This window comes from Dermacentor albipictus, chromosome 9 (genome assembly GCF_038994185.2).
Source record: "Dermacentor albipictus isolate Rhodes 1998 colony chromosome 9, USDA_Dalb.pri_finalv2, whole genome shotgun sequence".
NCBI classification, from domain to species: Eukaryota; Metazoa; Arthropoda; class Arachnida; order Ixodida; family Ixodidae; genus Dermacentor; species Dermacentor albipictus.
In genome coordinates, this window is record NC_091829.1 from 20,867,723 (window position 1) to 20,895,658 (window position 27,936).

A 27,936-nucleotide genomic window follows, 5' to 3' on the forward strand; every position below is an offset into this window, starting at 1 on the left:
TGGCGGAAGCGATTTTGGGTGCCGGAAACACGTCATGAACGTTGGTTTTGGACGTCACTTTTACAACACTGAAGTGAACTGTTCGTCAACTAGTTGCTAGCGACATCTATATGTCATGCTATCTTATGAACAAACACGGTAAGGCCAAAGTAAGCGGCGGAGCTAAAAGCTAAAGTCTAAAGTGGCGTTTAAAGGTACGGTGCTTAATGGGGCGAAGGTAGCGATAATCTACTTTTCTTTTAAGCCGTAAAAGTCACTTTCGTTAAAGTTCATGTGTCTGGGTTTACTTTCAATTCCACGGACTGTCGGCAGGGCAAGCTACGAGGCGAGAAATTCTTTAAACTGTCCTGAACTCCATTTGTGTGTCGTGCCAAAACTGCTGATATGTCACACCCCAACGAGGAGTGCGACGGCAGCGCGATGCCAGGCCGTGTTCATCTGATCGAATTATAGTTGGGAAGTGCCCTGGAAGTTTTCGTCCTGCTATCTGTGTCGGCGACGCGCCAAACAACCACCATGTTCAACGGCGCCGACGTGCTCGCCAGGCGCACGACGCCAACGATGGCGCCCAATATGCCGTCGATATTCCCGTTCTGCGAGCACGCGCCCAACTCCGATCAGCTCGTCGTGCGACATCGCCGCACCAGCTCGTGCGACGAGCTGAGGTTCGACGACGACCATCAGCAGCCTCGAGAGTGCCCGTCTTCCTCCTCGTCGTTGTCGTCTTCGTTCGGTTCGTTCGCCGCCTCAGCGCCAGTACCAACCGGCGCCGCTGCCGCTAAGCAACCACCGCAGTCCCCCGAAAAGGTCAGGACGAAGTTAATGTCAGTGTGGAACAACGTTCGCTACGGCTGGACGATGCGCAAGAAGGCCAACTTCAGCGACGAAGAGGCCATCTGGCTCCTGGGCGTCATGTATCACCGCAAGATACAGACGAGGAGTTCGACCCCTCTCTGGTCGTGCACGTCGTCTATGTCCTCGCAGAAGTCGTGGACTCCCATGACGCTTTCGCCCAGGCCTATGTGGGGCCAGTCCGAGCCGGCGGCGGCGGACGAGGACGACGGCAGGCTCGCCAGCTACGAGCTGTTCCTCGAGGACTTTTCGAGCCGCCTGTGGTTCACCTACCGGCGCGAGTTCTCGCCCATTCCGGGCACGGACATCACCTCGGACTGCGGTTGGGGATGCATGCTTCGCAGCAGCCAGATGATGCTCGCGCAAGCTTTAATGACGCACGTCCTTGGCCGCAACTGGCGCTACCGTAGGAACCGCCAGACCGAGGCCTCCGACTACATGCATCGCACCATCGTCAGGTCAGCTTTCACAGCGCGCGCTTAAAGCCTTGCTCGTGAAGGGCATTACGTAGAATAATTTCCGTATCGATGAGGTACGATTCATTGGCGCTTCATAGCACCATCGTCAGGTCAGCTTTCACAGCGCGCGCTTAAAGCCTTGCTCGTGAAGGGCATTACGTAGAATAATTTCCGTATCGATGAGGTACGATTCATTGGCGCTTCATAGTTTGTGTAACCTACTACCACCTCTGTGTGTGCATGTGAAATTGCGCCCGATTCGCTTTACCGAGTTTTTCGTACCGATGCGATTCGCTATACCGAGTCGTCTGTAAAATTTTTACCCGGATTGCCCATTTTGTTGCTGCCAAATGCGCTTCACGTGCTTTTACAGCTCGTGGACTCATTTTACATTTATCAGCTATCGTGGTGGGTGTGCAGTGTTCGAAATGTGCACGCATCCAATGAAGGGCTAATCAGCAGTATTGTAGTACACATCGTATCAATTTGCAACTAATTTCATTCTTGCTGTGTGTTTATTTCAACCAGCTCTAGTGTTGCATCCCTGCTTCTGTTTAAATACATATTCTTGACGTCAAATCACAAAGTGATAATAGAGTGAGAGCCTGTGGTGAAACAAAGTTTGATTGTACATCATTAATGTGCACCCATGCACAAAAAGCAAGTAACTGTCAATTCAACATGTACGGTTATAATTGAGATCCGATGTACTTTGCATTGCTTTAAGGTGCAGTACTTGCAACTTTGTTGTGCATGTTGTGTCAAACTTTGGTGCAAGAATAGAATAGTCGGGCAAGCCTTGTATGACTGTAGTAGAATAAATGCAGCGGAGAAGACAAAGACATGAGGCAGGAAATGTACCGAGCGAGCGCTCGTCCAGCCTACTTGTCTCACATTTTCATCTTTCTCTTGCTGCTTATTATTAAACCTTGCTGGTTGATCTATGGTTGAGCAACAGTACCTGTACATGAACATTTGCTCCGTGTGCTAGCCACTGGGCCACGAATACCCAATAATACCTTGAAATCTGTGATGTTACACTGATGTATTGGCGTTGGGGGGGTTTCGATGCAGAATTACAAAGCAAGAAAGTTTGGTTTTCATTTTATTTTCGAGTAGTCAATCTCATTCTGTGGAAATAATAAAAATAGAGTTTGTACATATCAACTGAATTATTGTTTCTTTTTAGCATTGCTTTGAGGGCTTTGGGAATTCTAGAATTTACAAGAAAGTAGTTACACGTGCTACTACTTCCTATTGAAAGGCACTCTTACCGTCCCACGATAAAGAAATGTAAACCAGAGAAACTACCCTTTAGGCAACAGCAAAAGAAAGAAAAAAATGAAGCTTTAATGAAATATGTGCACCACCAACAGCTTCAGCTCTGCTGACTGCATCACAAGAGACAATTCGTATTGTGTGTAATGGATGTTGCGCTTTGCATTCCTTTGCCTTGTGGTAAATGTCAAGTAGTTCGTATAGCCTGTGCTAAAAGACCAAAGCAACAGCTTGAAGTCATTGGCCGTCATTTGCCTTGCCATGTAGGAAGAGTGAGTGTACTGCGCAACCAACGTAGACGGACGTTATCTGCCGTAACTGGCATCAGGCAGCGAGTGAGATTACCGTGGCTTCCTGTGAGATTACCGTAGCTTCCTGTATCTACCAAACAAGGCACTTGTGTGTCAGCCATGTGCCTCACTGTTGTTGTGCTATATGCTAAAGAATGCCAGCTTTCAGCAATTGGCTTTCTCCCTCTTTTTCATTTCTGTTTTTGGGGACTTAAGCTTTCTTTGTGTGTACTTGAAAGCAAAGGAGGAGGTTTCGCATAGTGTTTGCACATAGTTTTGTTTCATGCATCTGTAACATACTGTGTGCATTAATAAAGTGCTGGATTATACTATTGAAATTGTACAAACTCTATATCATGCGTCTCTTGCACATAAAAGGAAGGTACTTAGCCATTATCAAGGTTGGGAAATACCTATAATAAAGGGTGTGCAAATATTCTAAATTTCTAACCACATAAGTGTTGTTATTTTATGCAAGAATTCACTATTCGAAGCTGTGAAATGTTCATTCGAATGTTGTTGAATACTATAACTCATGCCTGGTGTGCCTCCCCCTTGAATTTTTATGTTCAAACACACCTAGTTATAAGAAGTTTAAATTTGATACTAAACCAAATCTCAAAATGCAGCACCTAGTGTCATTGATATTCTCATTACGTCCATCACAACCCTATGTGCAGCACGCTAAACCCAATTAAAATTTTGCACAGCAGCCATACTGCTGGTATGTTAGTGTAATGTCACGCATTTAAAAGTATATTTCCATATTTGGGCGATTGTGACTCGGCAAATTTTCATCAAATTTGCCAAGTTCAGTCTATGGTTCAATCCTTAGCCCATCTTTATTGATCAAAAAGTTAACCAGAACCAAGCAAATGCTGTCGAAATTCATGAATGGCAAGCACATGTGGGAACTGCAAAGCTACGTCACCACGCATCTATCATATTTGCATCTTTTCTGGCTTACCAGGACTATTCTTATGGGTCTGTTTTGGCATTGTGGAAAGGCAGTCTACCTACAGATCAAATTATTTTTCGCTTTGAGGTCTCCCGAGATCCGAGTGACGGTGGCTTCTTCATTCCCAACAGGTGGTTCGGCGACCGGACGGCCGATGCAAGCCCCTTCTCTCTGCACAAGCTGGTGCAGATGGGTCACGAAAGTGGCAAGCAGGCGGGCGACTGGTATGGTCCGTCCAGTGCCGCCTACATCCTCAAGGAGGCCCTCGAGGGTGCCTGCCAGATAGAGCGCCTGCTGTGGGACCTGCGCATCTACGTTGCGCAGGACTGCACCATCTACCTGGAGGACGTGCGGGCACTCTGCCGGGGCACCAGGCCCGACGGAACACCGCTGTGGCGCTCGCTCATCGTCCTGGTGCCCGTCCGCCTGGGCGGCGAGCACCTGAATGCCACATACATCCCGTGCGTCAAGGGCATGCTGTCGCACCCCAACTGCATAGGTGTCATCGGTGGTCGCCCACGCCACTCGCTGTACTTTCTCGGCTGGCAGGGTATGTTCGTGTTGTAAAGAAACAAAAAAAACTGGCAGATCACATATTCTGGAGATGATTATTTACATTAATGCAATTGGCATTCAAGTAGTGGTGCACATATAATTTGGTGATGGGAAATTTATTATATGTTACGTAATTATGTTATGTAATTAGTGGCCCATGTTGTCTGCTGAGCAAGACAGCAGCAGCAATAATGATAATATGATCCTTTATTTCATGAAAATATTACAAATTCAAAAAGCAAGTACCTAGTGGCCCAAGCTAGTAGACAGACTTCAACCACTGGGAAGAGCAACGTAAAGAGGCTGAGTATATTGACACAAAGTAGCGGAAGTAGGCTAGAATGCTAGTTGCATTAAAAGCAAGCCATGCCGGTGCATTCTCATTGCTAAGGTGCAAGAGTTGGTCATGGGCAGTTGGTGCCAAGTTTACTGCTTAAGCAATAAGCCTTTTCCGTCAGGCAATGTCAGGGCAGTAGGCAACATCTAGCTTTCATGTTACAGGCTTTAACTTGCGGTCACTGGTACCTCTACGGATTTGTGAAAGGGATTTATTGCCAAATGGTAAAATAGTGGGAGCAGATGAGTGCTGACTACCAAGTGAATTTACTTGAAGACAATAAGCTTAATGTGTGCTGAACAGCCAAAGTGCCACCTAACGGTCACTACTAAACAACGTAGAAAACGAACAAAACAAAGCATGAAACCAAAAATTTTTAGAGGATGCTTAAGCTTCGCCTTTAAGAGTGGAACGCAATAGCATTCAAAGATCACTGACTGCTTCTCATGCTTCCCGGCAACTGGAGCGTATGTAACCGCAATGTTTACGGGGAAATGCTGGCTGCGAAAGCTATGCATGAAGGCGGGCTTTGTGGTAGAAATGCGGGCTTTATGGTGGATGCCACGGCTGGTCTGTGAATGGTAGAAACGCTGGAAAAGGTGTTCTTTTGAGTTTTCGCGTAACAGAATTATGTTTTCTCATATAGTCAAATTACAATCCGAGAGCTATCATGTCTGTAGGTTGTGTGTAAGTCATAGTTTACGATTTTTCCACGTATTCAATTAGTTCAGTAAATTCCTTGCGCCATATGGAGGGCCTGGGTATGAGTGGTTTGAAAATTTTTTTGCTGAAATGACGTTCGATGCCGGTTGCCGGCATGGGACGTCGATGCCGGATTTTCTGTGACACCAGCTCCTTAAGGCTATTGCGTTAAAACAGACACTCAATTCACATCTATCGCTTTTGGAACAGGTACAGTTGTATTGTTCATTTTAAAGTGTTATCAGAAGGGTGGGAGCAATAGGGTTTCATTTTAATTTTCATTGCATGACAGCTTGGCGATCCAGTACATGCTTTGTTTTATCATTTTCAAATAGGCTCCGTTGTAACTGTGCGCTCATCTGGCTCCTGTCTTAGTGATTTCTTGTTGCACAGCTAGTATCAGTGTGATTGGGATGGTTGTGTTGCTTGAACTGCAGTAGTTTTGCTCCACATGCAAAGCACAGACAGTAATAACTAGCACATCATTGAAGGAACCCAGCAACATCCTTTATAAAAGCTGTGGAATGTGTCTCACGTTAAAAGGTATCACCTCCCAAAATTTTGTCCACCTACAAGATTTCAAATCTCTCTTCTGTGAATGGAGTCATCAGCAATCAAATGCTGCCCAAGCAAAAAGGGCACTGAAGGTTGGTTAATAGGGATGCTGTCACTAATTTATGTGTAATATGCTTGTGTCATTTCTCAGATTACTAGATTAACAAGCCTAAAAACACATTCGTAATAGTGTTTCTGCTTTGCAGAATGAATCCAGTTGACACCAGAAAAATGGAGTCTTAGTGCAGAGTGTTGGTCTAGTTGTTTACCTGACTGATGAGAGATGCAGCCATTGCTGGAAATGAAACATGAAGTGCGCTTTCATTTGTGCTTCTCCAGGCAATAACTGAAATATATGATGAGAAAGCGTAACAAGAACAATCAGGTGTTCTCTAGTGGTATAATCACTGATTCCCACTTGGGACAATGCTGGCCACAATTGTGTTTTGTAATTCTGGAAATGTAGTTTTTTTTTGTTACTTCGATCAATTGTCCTTCAGGGATGTAATTGTCATATAGTGTTAATTGATATAATTGCTTCTTTTTAATTGCATTGTTTCAGGCGAAAAAGTGGTCTACTTGGACCCTCACTATGTTCAAGAAGCAGTCGATGTAGGCAAACAAGATTTTCCTCTTGACGTACGTGAAGCCTTTCATATTTTTAACAGCAACTATTTTAGGTTCATGCATAGTATGTGCCGCTGAGATAGATGTTCACTGAGCTTACGACTTATATGAGCATGTGCCTTTTATAGTGCAAGCTTTGTGAAGTAATTGTGTGACGTGGCTTCCCTTAAACCTCGATAAAGGAATTACTGGATATAATGAAGCAGATCTAAGATGTTTGTTGCCAGTGTCAGCTTGTAATAAATGTATGCTTACAACAAATATTTGTAACAAAGTTATTTTAGTTTAAATGCAACTTTGTTATAACTAAATTTGACTTTATACATATTTCATGGAGCAGGGCTTCTGTACTATTGGAATCGGTCTCAGAGCTTTCTCCACTTGAAGGACCCTCTGCAATATTTGAGAATTTCATTTACAACTGTGTCATGTTTCACTGCCTCTTGTATGGACTAGCAAATAGCGTAACTATGTTAAACTACGTTTATGGCCTTGCAAGCTTACCAAGTGCCCGACTTTCCAATGATCACAATTGAGGCTGTGCCAAGGCCTCACATAGGACTGCGACAATCACCATTAGGACTTTTGTTATAATTCCACCAGAAGGGCTTACAATGTCCAAAAACATTTGATGTAAAGCAGTAGAAGCTGATTATGTGTTTAAAAGCAATTCATAAGAAGCACATTCTGAATTTCACTGTTGCTTTGGGATGTTACACCCAATCAACCAGTCAGTCAGTCAATCAGTCAACTCAGAGATAACCTCCAGTCTACTACTTTTGATGGCTTGTTGATGCTGAAAAGATACTGAACAATTGCTTCAGATGTAAAATAATGCAGTATGACCAGAGTCTTGCACCTCATGGCTTCGTATCTGTTTGCACGTTTCTCTTTACTGCAGTCCTTTCACTGTTCATGGCCACGGAAGATGTCTTTCTATAAAATGGACCCGAGTTGCACCATGGGTTTCTACTGCAAAACGGAGGAGGAGTTTGAGCGGTTTGTGAAGGACGTTAAGCTGGTAAGTGCAACGACACCCAGGGAGGCAGTATTCTCAAGCGATCACTTTCAGGGGTACGATATTTTTTGAAAAATTTTCCATGACACTGCATCGGGCGCACTAGCATTTAGTACATTTTATGGGCTTACAGCATTCCAGTAACTGGGCCAAGGTCTTTCTTGGCATAGTACCATCAGTGCTGTTATCCTTTTCTTATTATATTGTCACAAAGCCAGTTATCCATGGAAAAAATAAAACGAACAGTTATACATCGTCAGAATTATGCACTTTCTGCACAGTACAAAAGCTTAACATCAGTGGACAATGGTATCTGATAAGGGGCTTGCCTTTTCTGTCTTTGCTATCTTAGGGCTGCTTGCTCCTTTTGTGCTTGCTTTGGAAGTTTTAATAATGATCAGATAGCATACGAGTGTTCTTGATATAGCGTGCTTCTTGCAATCTTCACGAGATGTCGTATTGAATGTTTCCAAAATAGTCTTCAGTTTTGGATTTCTCCTTTCACGACAGTGGTCGCACACCTATCTTAAAGATGAGTGTCTGTGTGCACTTCACAGCAGCATGGGTTAGAGATTGAATGGCGAGTCCTTGTAGATTACATTCAGTTTGATATTAAATGGGAGAAGTGGAGCTGGTTGGAGTGGCATAATGCGTAGAACAGATAACTGATGGCTGCTAGAGAGTTTATAGATTGGGTGCCAAGGGAATATCGGCCAACTCTCTTGAGTTTTACGTGAAGTTTACAAATTTGAGCTCGTTATGCTATTTTACGATCGTTGTGTCAAGTTCTACAAAGAATTCCATTCGAAAAAAAAAAAAAAAATGTTTCACTCACCAGTCTTCAACCATATGCTTTGAAGTTCTTTAATGGTGAAAGGACACCAAAGGAACACTTCCTTCGGAGAAGATCCTGCAGCAGGCAAAATAGGCAACCAAAATCACTGTGACCTAAATGCAATGTGTTGTCATTCTCTGCTGTCTCAAGTTTGCAGCCACTTGTGTGTGGTGTCTAAAGGTAAATCATCGTTAATATAGTGCAAATGTATGGTACAAAGGTATGTGTACAGGAAAAACTTTAAAAATAAGTGCAACTCCCCCCCTGCGCCCTCTACAGTGATGTTGGCGATGTGCAGTGGTGGTTGCCGTGCATCACCACTAGCTTGGCAGTCTCCCGTAAAATGGAGAAAGCGGATCACTGCTCATGCTTCAACCAGATTCCTTAATAGACTGCCATTCTTGTTTTGATGCCTTAGCGGCGTTCTGCAGTACTGTATAAAAAGAAATTTATATTCCACTAATACTAGAAAGACGGCACTCATTTGGATGCCCACCGTGTATGCCTCTTCCTGAATTTGTGGTACCAGTAATACAAGCTTTACAAACATCCCTCATATATGTACTGGTTAACCCTAAGCTGGAGTACGGTGTCAAAATTTTGTGTGCAATCCAGGTTCGGTTTAACTTTTTCTTGGCCCTCGTAGCTGGCAGTGCCGATGGAGTCGCGGCACGAATACCCTGTCTTCCTCGTCTCCGAAGGGAGCTGCGTGGACCACACGGACACGTCGGAAACCGACGGAGCAGACTTTGCCCACTTCCTCCAGGATCTAAGGGAGAACACGGACCGCTCCCACTCTGAAGAGTACATCATACTCTGAGCATCCCTTTTAATTTGATCGTATTTGCCTAGTGCCTGCTCACCCCACGCTGCTATCTCACCTGAAAACATGTTTGCTGCTGAATATAAAACTCAGGTTGTCCTATTAGAAGAAGCCACATGCACCCCCATAGCCTCCATATCCAATATAATCCCATGCAGTATCTTATGTAAACAGCTGCATGCATCCTGTATAAAAGCCTGTACTATCTCATTTGATCATGTGGTACTGTATGATGTGGAGGAAACGGGTGCCCCATAACCTCCATATGCGATACTCGCCACATTTCTGCCCATTTTTATAATTGATCCTGCATAAAAGGTGCTGTCATTTTATGTAATTATGCGAGATTGTTGGATTATCCTTGATAATCAGTAACCCCATATTTTTACAGGTTTTTAAGCGGGATCCCATGCAAAGACCTGTATGATCCTGCGTAATCTTTTGTATTGACCTCAATGTCCAGTCACCGCATATTTTTTTAGGTTTTACATAGGATTCCATACATAAAAGTCATCCTCTGGTCATCATCGTAGCGTGTTATGGGATTGTTGAATATGGAGGTATTGTGGTGTATGGTTTTTTTTACAGGGTTACAGCACCGTGACCTTGGCTTGTGTAGTAAAAAACTATGTTGACCTCTCTTACTGAGATGATGCAACACAATTAAAGCTTGAGAAAGTTAGTGACAGTGTGATATGGTGGTGAAAAGGAACAGGTTGGGACACTGGTATCGCTTAGGTGGCATAAAAATGTGTTTTTTCTTTTTCTGCATTTTAAACAGTAGGAGCTTTACAGCATCTGTCCTGTATTGCGAGATTGATGATCTGGTGTTTTCATAAATGTGCCGTGGACAGATCATGGTGTGCAATTATCAGACACGTATCATCCAATACTCTGGATTTTGATGTGCCGACTCCTAAAATTACATTATCGTTCTCATATGGGAACATTGCAGAATTGTAAAAAGATAGAAAGAGGGAGAGAGAGAGAGTTAATAATATTAGTGATTTTTTGACTTTGTCCTTTGTGCTGGTTACATTAAATATGATTCCAACCAAACTCTCTCAACCGTTTCCTCCTGTTGTTGTGAGAAGGGCTGGTGTCGCGTAATGTAGATGCTTACGTTTCACCACGTTGACCAGTAATATTTGCATAGTGTGTTTGTGTCATGTTACAATGTGGCAAAGCTTGAAGAGCATCCGCTGGTTTTAGAAATGTTGCTGAAAGAAATGCGTGGTGGTGGTATCATCCTAGGCAGCGCCACGGTTGTTACAAGCACAGAAACGCGGTTTAACCCATCCAGGCGCTGTGTACACAATTGTGTGCACCAGGTTAGTACATCAAAACGAAAACGCTGATGACAATATTAATATTTAAAATGTGTCTCAAACATATTCAAACACATCTGATTAGAGCTGATCTACAAGATTGAATAACATGTGCAAGTTGCTTTAGTAAAACGAGTTAGAAGGTAGACGTCTGGATGTTTGCATTCATTATCAGTATGTCATCATGTAGGCAGTGTCACTTTCATTGTATTTCACAATGTTATAGGTCTATCTTGTATCTCAAGTGGTTAGATGGGTGCTTTCCAAGTATGCAAGGCATGAAATAGTACGTTCTCAAGTTTGATGTTCCTGTATAAAGTTCTCGCAAGGAATCCACATTCTGTAAACTTGACAAAACCTATTGAAGAATGAAACATTTTTCATCCGTTCTGCAGCAGTATGCTTTTCACGATTCTGAAGATGCAGGAAATGTGGTCAAAGAAAATTTTCCATTGACTAAATTAACGATGTCTGGAGGAGTTAATACTTTAATTTACTGCAAAGAAACATGATTTAATGCTATCTCAACGCAATGGTACGTGGTTTAATGATAAATTTTAACGTACTGTGCTTCCGGAATGAAACGTGTCAATTTAGGGCTAACTAATACACGTAATTTCATTTCCACTGGCCGCCGTTCATGTCACATTGACGCGATTTTGGCTCATACACTTAGATGGGAGTCTGCGCCACCTTTGGTGACCAGATTTTTAGTGACATGACATGTACTCTAGAGTACTTTGCACATATGCAGGATTCTACTAACTGCTCCCTGTCGTGTTTCATTCCGTGAGCATTGTGCAGAAACATAGCTTTATACTGTGGTAATTTTGATGCACAGAAACATGGTTTTATCCTATGTTAGTATGCTGAAACCTTGGTGAAACATGGAAAACACCTATTGGCTGTGAAGTGTCAGTGACCTTAATATTAAGTAGGACTGCCAAACCAAAGCGTCACATCTGAAATCTTGGTCTGCACTGCAAATGCGTAGTGGAAGACCTGCTACAAAAGTGAATGTCACAATACCAGTTATCTGTCAAGTATACTATATGATCTATGCTTAGGTAATGGGTCTAGGTGGAGGAACATTTGATGCGGCTTGACACCTTTTTCTGCGTTTTTAATCTCTGCATTTTTAATCTCTGCATTTTTAATCTCTGTATTGTGGGGTCTGATGTGGGATATCTCACACCGTACTCTTGGGACAAAGGAACGACAACACAGTAGTGCACACAATCACAAGGGCATTTATTGCACCTTTCATACATCAATGCCTGCTAGCCGAGTTGCTATCCACAAAACATGCCGATGGGCGCGCGACAAATCTAGAAGTCCGACTTACCGCGTCCTCGTGAGCGAATATGTTCGCTCCATGCTGGATCCCAACGCCTGGTCGTTCGCGTGTATAGTCACGCGAATCGTGGCGCGTTCGAAGGCGGCCACGCGAGGCGGTCTCGCAGATGCATCGGTCGCCGCGTGCTCGCGGGAGACGTCCCCCGCCGGGAAAGAGGGTTGCTGCACGTGCAAGCACGTCTGTCCCGCTCGCTGTCTGGAACCCAAGAGAGCGCGCCTTGGCTCTCCCGCCGAGGGTAACCCCGCAGCCGCGCAACACTAGCGCCATCTCTCGGACTGCGCCTGTACCACTCGGACCGCCGCGTGTGCGGCGAAGCCGCACTACAGGAGACGCGCTATGCGGGAAAAACATCAGGGGAGGCGCGAGGGTCGCGCATCCCCACAGTATATAAGGGAGCTTTGTAAAAATCTGATAACCTTACCAGACACCTCATTGCTATGCAAAATGCTAACACGTCTCTACACTAACCATTACCAGCACATTTTCTTTCATTACTGCATCCAGACATCATTACTGCTACTGAGTATTTTTACACATTTTATGAACATTTTAATTTGATTAGAAATTAGTCTTGTTACATTTTTCTTCATAAATTTTATGTTAAGGTTTTATATAAGGAAGCAGAAGCCAACATAATGTTTAGGAAGGCCCTATTTTTCACAAGTTATGTGATTAGTCGAAGCACATATGACTGAATTCTTTAATATCACCTTTTTTCTTCAACTTTTCTTTGTATCTTTTTACTGCGTTAGATGCCTCGATCGGGCTGTTTTTAAAGGGTCCCTCCAACACAAATTAAACTACTGCTTTTCTTTCCTTGTCTGCACAGAGTGGTGGCTGTAGGTGTCAGCATCTGTCACAGCACCCATATCACTTATTTATTTATCTGTCCAAGAAATTAAGATACTGATGCTGATGCCATCACCACCACACAGCAGTGTGGTGGTGATTTACACCACTGTAAAAGAAAGCATTGTCATCTATAGTGTCTACAACTTTTTGTTGAACTCTTTGTTAAGCCCAAATTGTGTCTGCAATGTTCCTAATCAGTTCCTATGTGTTAAGGTGCTATAAGCCTTTCCATTTATTAACCCTTTGAAATCCTTGCATGCACACGAGAAATATGAAGAAGCGCTGCTCAAAAGCATTGTAGAGGCATTGACCACCCCTCTGCATCTGGTAGTTTTCCTGCAGGCTTGTAAAGACCACTAGCCTTCTTTAATACTTGCTGGTGAGGTAGTCGGTTCATCTTGCAGATTATGTAAGCTTTCGTGGTAATTTGTCACACCTGTGAAAATTAGCCGCCGCACAGAAGCAGTGAGTTGCAGCGAGTGGCAACATGGTCCAGGCATTGACACCAGCTGTTTTCTGCCAGCGTTGACATGTGGCACTTTCTTCATTGCCTCATTGCTTCATTTGCTTACTTTGCTTAGTCGGGGTAACTGTGTGGTATCAGTTCTGCCAGCTACCACGGAGTGAGACGACAAATCGGCAAACTTGGCGTGTGAGCTTTCCTTAAGTGTGCACAGTAGGCACTCAGCATTGTGTGTACCCGACATTGTCGGCGGGCATGTGGAAAGAGGGTGAGAGTTTCCACACTGACATCTTCATGTGAAAATTCAAGTTGAGGGCAACATTATAATTTGTTTCAATATCGAAATTCCTCTACCGGATAACCACCAACCGCATGCACCGACTTCCGTCATTTTCCCCTTTGTGCTTGCCTCGCACGCAGCATTGGAAAATGTAGTTTAAATCATATTCAGCAGTACTAGAAACGTGTTCAGAATCATATTCAGTACCTAGAAAAGTGTTGGAGGGTCTCTTTGAGACCTTTTGTATAATAAGCTAAGCTCTGATTTTATTTTGATCATCTTTCTCGCCCCACCCCGTTTTTGTACTCCTGATTTATGTGTAGCCTGGAAATCATGGAAAAATTTTACTGCCATGCGAGCACTTTCAAAGTGGGTATTTGTACTTTCATTGCACTGATATTACTGCACAGTTGCTAAGTTGAGCAAATTTGCTGTTAGCCAATGCAATCTTGCATATTGTTTAGTTGGTGACATTTTACCAAACACGCTTTGCTGCGCATAGGAACTCGCAAGGGGATATTTCTGTAGAATGGGTAGTGCCTCGTTGCTTTTTTGCTGTCATTTTGACTACGTAGCCATTGTCTGCAGATTGCCACTGCTGCTGAAAAGGAGTGATGACATGATGTCTTCGACCTGTGATTCTCATGTTAAATGAAATATGCCCCTAAGCCCTCGAAAAACTATTGGCAAGTGTTGTAGAACCCTAAATATTTTACTATAATACTTGTTTTGCATGAACCAGTTTCATTGTCCGGGGGGTTAGGTGCATTGCGATGTGAAATTTCCCAGGTTTGCTGCAGCCGATAAACACAAGGGCAGTCAGGAGAAATGGGCAAAGCATTCTCATTCTCATTTTTTTTTAAAGAGAAGTCATCGTAGTTAGCCGTATTGCTTCACAACAGTAGAACTCTCTGTGTCGTAACGTCACAGTAATGTCGATGTCACCAGGTCTGGTGTTCTGACCACCAGCTTTAGCATCAAATTTAAACATCTCGTAAGTGTTTCCCAAGCTCCATATTTTGCCAGGTGTCGTTCTTTTGCGTGTGAGAAGTGAATGGGTAGAAATTCTACAGGCTCGAAAGTATTTGTCAGTGCTCCTGTAATGCCTTGAGCAATGAGTTCTGTCGCACAAAGAATGCGACAGAACATAGTCCACATACTTTATCGATGCTTACTTTATCCTCATATGCTACAACCCACTGACCCATGCATAATCCTGTTGGAGAAAAAAAAACATTACAATAGCCTGTGCTAAATATAAAAGTACAGAATGATGCCCAAATCTAAAAGAACCTTGCAAAATTATAGGCTCAATACAAAAGCTCTGCAAATAGGATCTCATTACCACTTGAAATGCTGTTTCTATTGCAGCATAATGTTGAAGCACACAGAGATTGTTCTGCGAGGAAAAAATTCTTGCCTAATTACAACTCCACTTCATGAAGATAAATCTTTTTTGCTTTGGGTTATACAGCGAGAAAATACGGTGTATAAAGATTCTGGGACCCTTCTTTCTGCATTTGTGACACATAAGACGAGATCATGCCATAAGACTAATCTCTGATGCCAAGGCTAGAGCTGCTGTACAGCCTGATCTCATATCATGTTGTGATAAACGTGTCTGCTACTAGACACTTTGGCTTGTCTTTAACCAGAGAAGCAATGGCCATCCAGGCCCATGCAACAAGCTTTAATGCGTATGAATTTTTAATTTCTGTTTTTAAAGATAAAAGAGGGGGAGGAGTTGTTTCTGAAGTTTGTGTTCCCTTCCTAAGCCCTTGCCTCTGGGCATGCAAGGCTGGGTTAATGTCCCGATTCTATTCCTTTTTTTTTTCATGCTGTATCATTGGTTTGATCAGCATTATGCTCACGTTGCCATTAGGATCGGACAGTCATGAGCAGTGGATGATAAGAAAGGAATTGAATCGAGCGAGAGGAATCTTAACATTACGCTAGCACAGGAGCTTGTGCCTCTTTTGGAGGCACTTTCTAGTCCATTTCTGATTCTTTCTACTTTTTTCACTGAGTAATAATGATAAGCCAACTGCCCTGATAGCTACCTGCAAGTTCTATCTCCTGCTATCGGAGTACCGTGCGACAACAGAATAGTAACACGTGGCTAAACACTGGACATTTTGCATGTGATAGTTATTTATGCTGAAACGTCAATCGACCGGAGCAACAATTCTCTGGATGCTCTATTTGCTACAGTTTGTTCCCGAGGAATGTGGGGTGATTCCTAGCTTGAACTTGTTGTTGCCGTCAATGTCATCGCTCTAGTCACTGCCTTTCTGAGGAAAGGTATCCATGGTTGTGCAAGGGTATCTTGATTCACAGCGACTATGCTGCGGCTGTAGTGAGTAGCTCTACAAGAAGCCCCTCACACAGACTGTTGCCTTGTGAAATCATGAGTTCAATTTATTGTAATAATGCTTAGGCTAAGCACTAATCATCTTTGGCGGGTATTTTCAGTTCACTAAGCGTGGTAAAGGAATGACTACAGTGCAGTACTGTAGCCATAGCACAACACAGTAGGAATTTCCACACTTTTTGAGGTGTACTATTGTTGTGTAGCAGTAACAGTGATATTATTCTACAGTACCTCTCATTAACAGAGGATTTAAGCCTGATGTATGCATAATATTGTTGCCTATTTTCACGACACTGGGCATGTAGATAGGAACAGCAGTGTTGGCAGTATTGTTTTCGTGTGTAATGTGTTAAATTGTTTTAATGACTGCGTAGCCCTTCTCCAGAAGAAGTGATAAATCAGAAGAAAAAAACCTTCGTACAGATCACACTACACACTACAACACTAAACACTGCAGTAAGTCATGGTTGAACATATTATCACATGAAGTTTCTATCTATGTCACTGGTGTTGTGTTACTGTGGTAACAGAGGTACATACTATGCATCAGGTTAAAACACAATAGTAGTGCAAGTTGTCTTACTTTAGATAACGCTGTTGGTGTGCAAGTGGCTAGGAGACCACAGTAACAAAGAAAGGTAAAGTATGCAAGAATGGTGATAATTGTAACCTTGCGAGACAAGCTTATGATACGGACAGTGCTTGTGTTTGTGTCATGCCTTCTGAGTTTGTGTTTTTTTTTTCTTGTGCAGTAGATGTTCAGTGCTGAAATAGCCAACTAGCCCAGTTTTACCTCTCATTAAACAATTCTGAGGAGCCCGTTTCTTTCACAAACGCACACCTCAAATAGTGCAACGTTTCTTTCACTGCTTTGTGCAGCCATGATGTGGCTGAGGGCGTATTTTTTTGTTTTTATTTCATAAATAATGTTTCGCATGCAGCTGTGTAGAAAACAATTCGCTGTCTTCATAACACTATTGTTGATTTTAAACAATAAAAATTATATATTTTATAAATGTTATGGAAGCCAAGTGGCAGCCGTCGCAAACTTGTTTCGTTGCTGCTCATAGTTGGAGTGTCAATTGTTATCCTGATTTAGTTATACAACTGTAGCATGACTGCTCTTTATACATCAATGAATGACTAAATCGAGAGACATACTCTGGTTTGTTCTCTCTCAAGTGGTACCTGCATTGCAAACTGTTTGCATATTATATTTTTATTTGAATAAATGGTTATAATGCAAACTTTTTGTTCTTTCTCTGACGCAAGATTTGTTGGACCCTGTAAGAAGCAATCAACAGTGGGTGACCAAGAGAAGTCTCAGTCTTTTGCAAATATAAATTTATTTGTTCGAAGCAAAGTCAGTGTGTATAGTAATTGGTGTTGAATAATTTTGAAGGGAATAGTTCACATAGTTGTGGGATTTGCACAGCCTTGACACAAGTGCCAGAGGTTGAGAAATAAAAAGAGGGGGGGAGGGGGCAGAAACTTCCACACTGACAAGGAAGCTTGAGAACAAGTTAAGGACCGCACAAAGAGCGATGGAACGAAGGATACTAGGCATAATGTTAGGAGACCGAAAGAGATCAGGAAGTAAATGGGTATAGCTGATATCCTAATTGACATCAAGAGAATAAAATGGAACAGGGCAGGTCATGTAATGCGCAGCTTAGGTAACCGGCGGACGATTAGGGTTATAGAATGGGTGCCAAGAGAAGTGAAGCACAGTTGAGTACGGTGGAAGACAAGGTGGTGCTACGAAATTAGGAAATTCGCAGGCGCTAGTTGGAATCGGTTGGCACAGGACATGGGTAACTGGAAATCGAAGGGAGAGGCCTTCGTCCTGCAGTGGTCATAAAATAGGCTGATGATAATGATGATGACGTTTCTAATATTGAAAGTCAAGCTGAAAGCCATGTCAAATAGCATGATTTTGGATCAAATTTTCCCCCAAGACTACTAAACCTAGAGCCAACGCTTTGACGAAGGACATTTTTAAGAATTTTTGTAAAAATTAATGGCCAAACAACGTCGCAGTCGCCCGAAGGACGAAGAACTGATTGCGATAGCAGATTATTAGACAACTATACGAAGTATACGTACGCTTACTAACTAAATTTACAAGCATACAAACTTGACTAGATCTATGACCGCCGACACTCGCTGTCACAACACTGGCGTAAAGAGCGACAGTGAGCGAATGCTTCACGCTGCCTCTCACTTCAACGTGCCTCCCGACACTCGAAACTACGCGACCTCCAAACGAGACGCGCGAGATTACAGCGCACACGAAGCCGCCAGCCGTCTCGGCTCGGCTATCATCTGTAACCGCTTCAGATTACCTCCAAGCTGCAGCCCCGCTCAGCCGGTTCATGCGCAGCAACGGTACACAGTACACTGTAGCAACGGTCGGGCGAGAATTGAAGATGCCCGTTCACCTGCCTCCTCCCCTCCCCCCTCCTCCCTTTCGCGAACACGGGGTGAGCGGGAAGGCGACGCGCATATGGCCTCGAGCTCCACCACTGGAAAAGCTGGCGCCACCGTCGGCGTGACGTGCTAGGAGGGATCACGTGGACATAGCGGCCTCGTCGGCTGCTTCGGGAGCACCGAAGCGAGCTGAAAACGAGAGTTTCAATTCCCTCGTACGCTGCGGTCCTCATTTAGTGGCGAAATTTTCCCGCTTCGAGTGTCTCCTTTACAACGCTTAAAAGCAATACAATAGGTTTGTATCGTATCTGCGCAGCGCTGGCTTCTTCGCATCTATGGCACGTGTGACGTGACAGATATCGGTATCGCCCATGACACATTGTTGTGAGGGAACACACCCTCTCCCACTTAGTGTATATATACACGGCTGTTGAATAAACGGGGACGCTTTCCGCTCCCCTTGCTTGGAGCCTCTGGTCATGTCTTGCCTGCGGCACCGCACGATACAAGGTTGTGGCTGCCTTTGAAGGCGCGCTACATGGTAGGCTGCTGCTCGGTGCCACAATGCCGGATGTACGCAACGGAGCCGCAGTCAGCCTTATTCACACGTAGCCGCAGGACAAGCTGCGTGAAGTTTGGCTCGCGAAACATAAAACCGGCAAACATCGGCTACAACTCGGGTATGCAGCAAGCACAGACGCGAGGAAGATTTCTGCTACGGCGCCCGGTCTGCGATGCTCTGAAAACGCGCACTGAGACGCTCGCCCGACTAATGTCATGACGGTTTGGTCTATGAACTTGTCGATGCTATAGATACTGGCAAATTGAGCGGAGTGGAAAGGCAGCGGTAAGAAGTACATTTTAAAAAAGCATGGCATATGGTCATGTTTGTGTTATGAATTAATGCATGCACTGGATTACAAAAAAGAAGCAGCGGGAAATTCCACGCTGAGAACACCGATAAACATACAGTGCGACGCAACTCGAGAAATAATATTGAATGGTCAAAGAATTTAGAAGAAAAAAAAGATTGAATCGTCGCGACGGCGCATCACAGTCCCCGTAGGCGTCGAAGTCTCTACAACGAAGTTATTTTTGAACAGCTCTGATAACACCCACGCAACAATGGTTGCTTGTATACTGTCAAATGCTCATATTCTGCGGCCTACAACTCATGGCACGGCGCGAAAACGCGCGCGCGGGGAAAGCGAAACAGTGCGCGGACAAGCATGCAGACGCGCAGTAGGTCTCTGCGAATCTGTGCGAACGCTGCATTGAGGCTTCATTCTATTACGCTCCCTTTAGTTATACAAACGCTATAAGAACATATTTCACATAGTTTGGTCTCGGTGTTTGCCGACCTTTCACGCAAGAAGCCGGTTCGGGAGACTCCATCGCGGCGACCGCGCGCAGTGGCGTTCACTGTACATATTCGGTAAAGAGATAGCGTCTGTAAACGATTGTGTGCTTTCAGTTTGCCCAAGATTATTATATAGACAGTCAAAAAACTTCTCTCGTTTCGAAATCCCTCATACTACTCCAGCGAGGCGCTTCCGCTAGATGGCGACTCCGTAACTCCTCGTCTAAAACCCCTCAATTTTCCAAAAGTAGCGCCATTCTTAGATCTTTCCGCCACCCCGCTCACCCAGGCGCTTCCTCCTCCACCCCTCCTGTCGCCCCGGCCTCCTCCGCTCCCCCATTGGCCAATCTGTGTCACGTGAAAGCATGCCCCGCGCTTTTGTATATTTTTTTCTTTCCGGCGCAGAGCAGGCGCCGCGCTTTTGTATATCTTTTCTTTCCAGCGCGCTGCGACCCCCATTCTTGGGCCTGCGCGACGAAAATACGGCAGGCGGTTTGAAGGAGCGCGGTAGTTTTATACAATGTGTTAGGGCCGAGTGCTTAATTGCGATGCCGTGCTGCTGCGCCTACGGTTGCCACAACAGACCCAGTGACGGCAAAAAGCTTTTTGCTTTACCATCCGCCGGGCGCAACGCAAAACGAAGAAAAGTGTGGATTCACAAGATCGGGCAGCTGACTTCGAGCAAGTGGCAAAGAACGCGCGGGTTTGTGAAGTAAGGGCCACGGCTCCTCCAACCTCCTCTTTTGACGCCCGTGTCAAAACGGGCCCATGTCCAGTGCATTGGGGGCGCGTTAAAGAACCCCAGCTGGAAAAAATTTAATCCGGAGCCCCCATTATGGCGTGCCTTATGAGATCGTGGTGTTGGGATGTAAAACCCAAGAATCAACTTTTTTTCTGTCTTGTGTGCCTTGACTGTTCCAGTTAACGCAACACTGCTTCCTTGTGAAAACTTACAACGCAAAAGAATACAGACACACGTAGTATACAGAGATAAAATTAACACTTCAACAAAAGTGTTGCTGGTGCCAATGAGGGCAGGGGGATAATTATTTTCTGAACCTCTTTCCAGTTGTCCCATCAAGTTGCTTCTTTTTTTCTATCAAATTCTAACCATTTTCACTGTAATATATAAATAACGATTTCATATGCTGGTACGTTGTTTAAATTATCTATACCGCCTATGTGTGAAAACGTTGCTCATGGCCACCACAACCTGTGCATGAGCTACGTAAATCTGTAAAAGGCGCGGAACAGAAACGGCCCTGCTGCCAGGCATTGCTGACCGCAGACAGTCGGAATCTCTCACGCGCCGGCCGAACAAAAGCATCCTGCAGGTACGTAAATTAACCTACGAAACCACGTGCACATACTTTCACGCTGTCAAAACCTGAAACTCTGGTAATTACACGCGTGTCTGAGCACACCGCGTGCTTGTGTCGTGTTTCAGCAACACGAACTTTCAACGTGCACACGCTTTACGCCTTAAATACGCCTTGAATAATGGTGCTTTTCTCTATTTCTTCCGCAAATCCGACACGACATTCTTAAGGCCAGTTACCGACTGACAAAGCAAGATGTAGTTTGAAAAAACTGCTCCGCAGGACTCGAGCGAACTTTTCCGCGGATTTCCTCCCGTAGCGTGTTAGCCGTCGTCTGCTACGGCAGGCCCACCACCGGCGGCGCCACCGTCGAGGCCGCGCCGAGCGGAGGAGGAGGGAAGTGAATGGCGCTACTTTGGGAGATTGAGGGGTTTTATCCTCGCCGCCATAGAGTACTAACTCTATGCTCGCCGCCAATACTCTTCTCGACTCACCCTCTCACGCGCCTTCTAAAGACCAGGCGCGGCTAGGCCAATCGCACGAAGCGAAACTGAACACAAACTGAACGCGTGTTTCGAACAACGATCTCCGATTGCGCCCCTGGTTTCTGCGCCGCGAGCCTCACGTAATGTTACTTTGCTTGAGTTCAACACAGCGGGCGCAAGCTAATTTGATGGTTAGAGAGCACAGCAGCCTACGAAACACAGAACCTCTTAAAAACGTCTTGAAACGGCTGTGGACGTCTTGGTCTACGATTAGACTGAAAATAGAATTTCTTCTAAACATAAGCACCTGAAGTATACAAGTATATGTTCTATCTGCAGTAACAAACCACTACTGGTGTTACTAGAGTCTATTTTGGTAAACGAATTCACATCTAACTCAAGAACTGTTTTAGATGCTTTTGCCCAAAACGGCAGTGCCAAACGGCGTGTTATACTTACGGTGATCGTCGACGTTAACGAACAAAGGACGCCATCGATAATTTCACATCAGAACTTCAACAATCAAGGGCGTGTGATGGTTTTCAACCCAGGGCACGCAAACAACGCCTGGAAACCATTCTATATGCTCGCGCAGCAGGCGCAGGCCGCAGGAGCGAAACGCCGGTGTCGCAGTGATTGCAGCACTTTGGCTAGCACTGTGATCGTCGCCGTGTCACAGTGCTAGCCACCGCGCTGCGATCATTTCGGCGGTAGTCAAGTAGAGAGGCTCTAAATTTGTCATTCCGCGCTGGATACACTGGGAGGCAGGACGTTTGAAAAAAACGGCCACTGCAATCGAGTCTCGGTCGCGGGTTCGTATACATTATGCCAGTTGTGTGCCGTTCTAAGCCGTTATAATTTTTAGTTGTTGCCCACGACAATTCTTTATGGTTGGGCTCTTATGTCCTGCCGGTTTTCGCCATCTTTATTTTTATACAAGGATTCGGCTTGTTGGTCTTTATGGTTCAGGTTATGGTTACCCGCGACTGGTATCATGCGGAACCGCCCGACCGCTCGATGCGTACTCGTATCTGGTTTCAGCCGGACCGCTAGTTTCGTACTATCGTCTGCTCGCGTCAGCTCCCGCTCGCGCTTGTTTGGTTCGGTCTCTTTCGCGCTTGTTTGAGACTGTTTTGTAATCTGATTGTATGCGCGACGCGTACTGTGTAGTGCTTTCTGGAAGCCACGCGGCACCAGCGATTACACTGGAACCTTCGATGAGTCATGTATGAAAGCCGACATGCTTGACGCGCTGATCAGATTTTCGAGGATTGCCGATTCTGCTACATGCCTCTCTCAAATTCTTTCTCTCAATATGTCGCGAAATGAAAACACAAGCGCCGGGCACGGGCTGAACAAGTCCGGCAAAAGGCGCCGGCTTGGCTTGCCGAGGAGACTCGAGAAGGCGAGGAAGGAGAAGATGAATGGTGTGAATAGTTCATTACTAAATTGCTTGAAATAATTAAGACTGTACATTTACTTACAGTGCCTTACCATCTTTCCTAATGACACTTTCCACATTATAAAGATCGAAAAGACGGACAGAAGACATTAAAGAAATAAGCCATGAATAAAAAAACGCCACACTTACACACAACCAACATTTTTAAAACATTGTACGCGCATCGCACAAAAAGGGAATAGCATCCTTACAATGCCTTACCATCTTTCCTAACGGCACTTCACGCATTATAGAGATCGAAAAACGGACACAAAATATAAGCCATAAGAAAACGCTATACACTTACACACAATCGACATTTTTTAAAACATTGTACGCACAATGCACAAAAATGGAATAGCGCCTATACTTGAGCTTAAACCCGCGTTCACGAAGTGAAACGTCGCTGTAATTTTTCGTACGTTGCTGCACGGTTATTTTTCCTCGTTTGATGTCGCACTGGTTCCTTCGTCCCATGGTTCACCACCACGCCTGACACGTAGGGCTGCAGCAAAGGGGAGCGAAGCGACCCGTTGCGTAGCCCGAGGGGTACGTAGCCCAAGGGGTAGCCTTAGGGGCTACCCAGCCTTAGGGGCTACACAGCCGTAGGGGCTACCCAGACTTAGGGGCTACCCAGCCTTAGGTAGATGCCGCGTTCGCGTCCGCAGACCAATGAATAATGACGCGTTCCTACATTGTTACTGTGCGCCCCAGTGAGACGGGCCCCGGGCCCAACCACTGACTAGCGCAACTCTGTGCACATATGAAATGCGATGGTATAAAATTGGGCCACCTCACTTTGTCAACTATGCGCAGTCTGGGGCCCCTCACAATAGTGTACAGGCTGTTACGACAGGCCCCATCTCCGTAGTGGGCGCCTAATTATGAACGATATATCCAGTGCATTTACGAGAGCCACTCCATTCTTGGCCAATCCACCGTAGTGGTTAAGCGGCATGGTATGGTATGGTATTCCTTACGCGACGGGTTAAGCGGCATTGCCTTTCACGTCGTCGTTGTCATCATCATCATCATCATCATCATCATCATCATCATCATCATCACTTTGGGTAAGTGTCATACGCTTACGAAAACATTAACACGTGCCACGTTCAAGAGGAAGAGAAAGCCAGCTTTGTGAGCAAGTCGTCCAACGGATCGAACATGTTGCAAATCCAGCCTTCGTTGTTGCGTCTGCGGCGGGAGCCATTCCGCTAGTAATTGCTCGGCCGAGTCGGACTCTTGCTGCCTCTGTGGTGGAGACCACAAAGCTGATTGCTCAAACTGCCCTGCGAGAACTCAAGAAGTCCAAATAATGGAGGTTATGGACAAAAGGCGCTGCTCACGTCAAGAGGCAATTGCGGCGGTAAAAGAAAGAGCCCATGGTTATGCGAGTGTGACAGCACGAACCCAAGCTGTCGTTGATGGAAGCCTGTCAGAGGTAATCGCACAAGCTATTGAAAAGTCTATGGCTAAAATTATGGAGCGCATAGTAGAAAGCGTCACAGAATGCTTCAATGGACTGGTTACCTCAAAGTTAGAAAAATTATTACCGAGTGTTCCTGCCCTGCCATCATGCTCTGACATGAATGCTTGTTTAACCCACTCTCAGGAAAATGGAGCAATTGCGTCCGCAACCCATATAGAGCAAGTCAGGTCTGCCGCAGGTACCTCAACCAAGGCAACTAATAGCCCAGACAACCCTGATCATCCAGATACCTCAAACATGGAAATTGACGTGAGGGCACATAAAAGGAGGTGTTCTCCCCTGGAGGCTACCACTTCCCACTCAGTTAGTAAATCCAAGAAAATCCTCCCTGAAGTCAACCCGAAGGTTAACATATTGGAGGAGGCTGTGGCCTCTGCGGTGCTCTCATCACTGGAAGGTAGATGAGGGTATTGCAGTGGAACTGCAGATCAGTTTTCGCTGCTTCTACAGATTTAAACGTTCTATCGTCTCAAATTTCTCCAGATGTAATTTTACTGCAAGAAACCTGGTTATCTCCTGAAAAACAATTTTCTCTGCGCAATTTTAGGTCCTTCCGCCTAGATCGCCCATCTAGAGGTGGAGGACTGTTAATTATGGTTTCAAGCAAGTTTTGCCACAGGGCAAATATATCATTCCAGCTGATGTCTCCAGAATGTGAAATTCTAGCAGTAGAAATTACTCTCCCTGGCAGTAGGCCTTTTTCATTAGTCAATATATACTTTCCTTCGGGTGTGCAGGATACACACCCACTAGACTCAGTTATGGCGAAATGCGGTAAAGATATAATTTTGGCAGGTGACTTCAACTCTCATCATGCATCATGGGGATCCAGGACAGACTCGTGCGGAAAGCGTCTATGGGACTGGGCAATCACAAATAACTTTTCGTGTCAAAATTCGGGATCAGTTACGTTTCTTCGCGGACAGTTCATATCTGTGCTGGATCTTACATTTTCAGGTCCAGGTATTCCCACATCCGCATGGGAAACGGTGAATGTCGGGACTACAAGCGATCATTTGCCTGTTGTGTTTGAAGTGGTAGTTCCGCAGTCCACCGTGCAGGCTCGCATCCACTCTTTTGTGAATTACCGTGCATTTAAAAAATTGCCTGCGGACTACTTTCAAATCAATGGAAAATTCTCCATTGCAAGCCGAGGATATTTGCTCCATCATTGATACTTCGCGCAAAAGATCAGAGTTCCAGTTAAAGGCATGTAAAAACACTGCTTCTACAAATTGGTGGAATGACGATTGCTCGCGGGACTACAAGCGACGCAAGGCTGCATGGAAACAACTCATGCATAACCAATCTCCGAAAAACTGGAAAAACTATAAATTTATTGCTGGAACATTTAAAAGAACGGTAGGTAAGGCAAAAGACGCTTATAATGTCCGACATTTCGAATTCCTTTCGAAAGCAAATAATAAGCGTGCATTATTTCGGTTTTTAAGATCCCAAAAAATGATTCCACGCCACTTCAACTGGGAGTCGGTAGTTTTAACCACAAGTGAGAAAGCTGATTCTCTAAATGTTATCGCGCAAGGGTTAGAGACCCGCTTCGCTACCTCTCTTCCCTTCTCTCCTTACGCGCAGGGCACTTCAGAAGATTTCGAAGAGTTTTCCATGTCAGAATTGTCCCAAGCCGTTTCCTGTTTACCAGCTGCAGCCCCAGGTCACGATGGAGTCACTACCAAGATGATTAAACTTCTCTTTGAAGTCTCTCCTAACGGCTTGTTAGATACCATAAATTACTCAGTAAAATATGCATGGTTCTCTCCTGTGTGGAGAATTGCGAAGGTGATTCCTCTGCTGAAAGACCAAACCAAAGGGTTTGTCCTAGACAATATTCGGCCTATTTCTCTAACATCAAATTTCGTAAAATTAATAGAAAGATTATTAAACGCACGTATGGTTCAGTTTGTAACCACAAGAGAATTATTGAGCCCCTGCCAAATTGGCTTTCGACCAGGGATGTCCATTTGGTGCGCACATATCGACCTAGAAAGCCGAATTCAGTTGGCTCGTTACCAAAAACAATATGCTGCCCTAGTCACGTTAGACATTTCTAAAGCATACGATAGTGTGGAATACCCTTTATTAATAAAAAGGATGCAGGATATTGGATTGCCAGACTACTTCGTGACGTGGACTGCAGAGTTCTTGCAGGGCAGGGAGTTTTACTGTGCACAAAGCGGAATTTCATCGGGAAAATTCAGACAAACACGCGGGGTTCCTCAAGGGGCAGTTTTGTCCCCGCTGCTGTTTAACATCCTACTCAGCTCCATTCCTCATCATCAAAATGTAAGCACGTACGTTTACGCTGATGATATAGCGTTTTTTGCATCAGCAAGTGATATTCAGTCACTGTACGAATGCTTGCAGAAATACTTATGCGAGCTAGAAGCATGGCTGGACAGTATTCGCTTGTCCCTTAATGTAAATAAGAGTGCCGTTCTTGTCTTTCCCCTACACGACCCAGTTACTATATCCCTTTCATGCCGTCACTCCACTATCCCACAAGTGGAAAAGGTCAAGTACCTTGGAATTATTTATAATGGTAATCTTGATTGGCATCCGCATATTGAACATATAACTTCGAAAGCTTCTCGTGCAATGGGGATATTACGAAGGATAAGTAATTATCGATGGGGCATGCGCAGAGACATACTCATAATGATTTACCGCATGTACATTCGACCTATACTAGAGTTCGGTTGTGTATTATTCTCCGGCGCCGCGGCTTACAAGCTACGCCCACTAGTTTTGCTAGAACGGGAAGCGCTTCGCTTATGTCTGGGGCTTCCAAAGTTTGTAGCCAACGCTGTACTCTACAAGGAAGCACGATTACCTTCCCTTGAAATGAGATTTAAAATACTCACCGTTCAAGCGTTTATAAGGCTATATGAATCCCCACTAAGAAGGTCTCAGTCGATCTTCATCAAACAACGAGTCCAATTTTTTGGAGTCAGATGGCCACGGTTTCACACGCCACAAGTCATTGTATCGCAATCATTATTGAATCCGTTAGACGTAAATATAAATGATATAATCACGGAAAACAGAATCTCAAATTCACTAGTTATTACTTATGATGACCTATACCCAAATAATGCAAAGCAGCTTCCCTCACATATTCTTAACGGCTTACTCCAGGATCACTTGAACCAACTCCACACTAACGTAATTATAGCAACGGATGCTTCGCAGATTGATGAAAAGGCAGGAGTTGGAATCTTCTCATCATCATTGGACTGGTCTTTTTCTATTCGGCTTCCCGACTTCACTCCAATATACCTAGCGGAATTCCTAGCTGTTGTCCTAGCTTTACGAAAGCTACAGTCTTCCAGGTCAACGGCGGTAATAATCACAGATTCTTTGTCGCTGTGCACCTCACTTACTGCTCCTGGCGAGACACACATATTGAAAACTTTGAACTCACTGGCTCCAAGTCATTTGAGAAGTTTACGATTAAT

General features: G+C 44.6%; 2 protein-coding genes across 2 annotated transcripts in view; both read left to right on the forward strand.

Moving 5' to 3' along the window:
* Nucleotides 1–120: 120 nt before the first annotated feature.
* On the forward strand, nucleotides 121–10,347 carry Atg4b (Autophagy-related 4b). The gene is made up of 5 exons (XM_065450858.2): nucleotides 121–1,310; nucleotides 3,968–4,386; nucleotides 6,548–6,624; nucleotides 7,514–7,633; nucleotides 9,112–10,347. Exons 1-5 carry the CDS (start codon nucleotides 517–519, stop codon nucleotides 9,283–9,285), a joined length of 1,584 nt encoding a protein of 527 aa, XP_065306930.1. The 5' UTR covers nucleotides 121–516; the 3' UTR covers nucleotides 9,286–10,347.
* A 13,749-nt stretch (nucleotides 10,348–24,096) lies between these two features.
* LOC135917298 (phospholipid scramblase 2-like) overlaps nucleotides 24,097–27,936 on the forward strand; it is an 11,831-nt gene continuing 7,991 nt past the window's right edge. The window contains exon 1 of the mRNA XM_070524952.1: nucleotides 24,097–24,137. The gene's annotated coding sequence lies outside the window, so the exon portion shown is untranslated. The remainder of the gene's footprint in view (nucleotides 24,138–27,936) is intronic.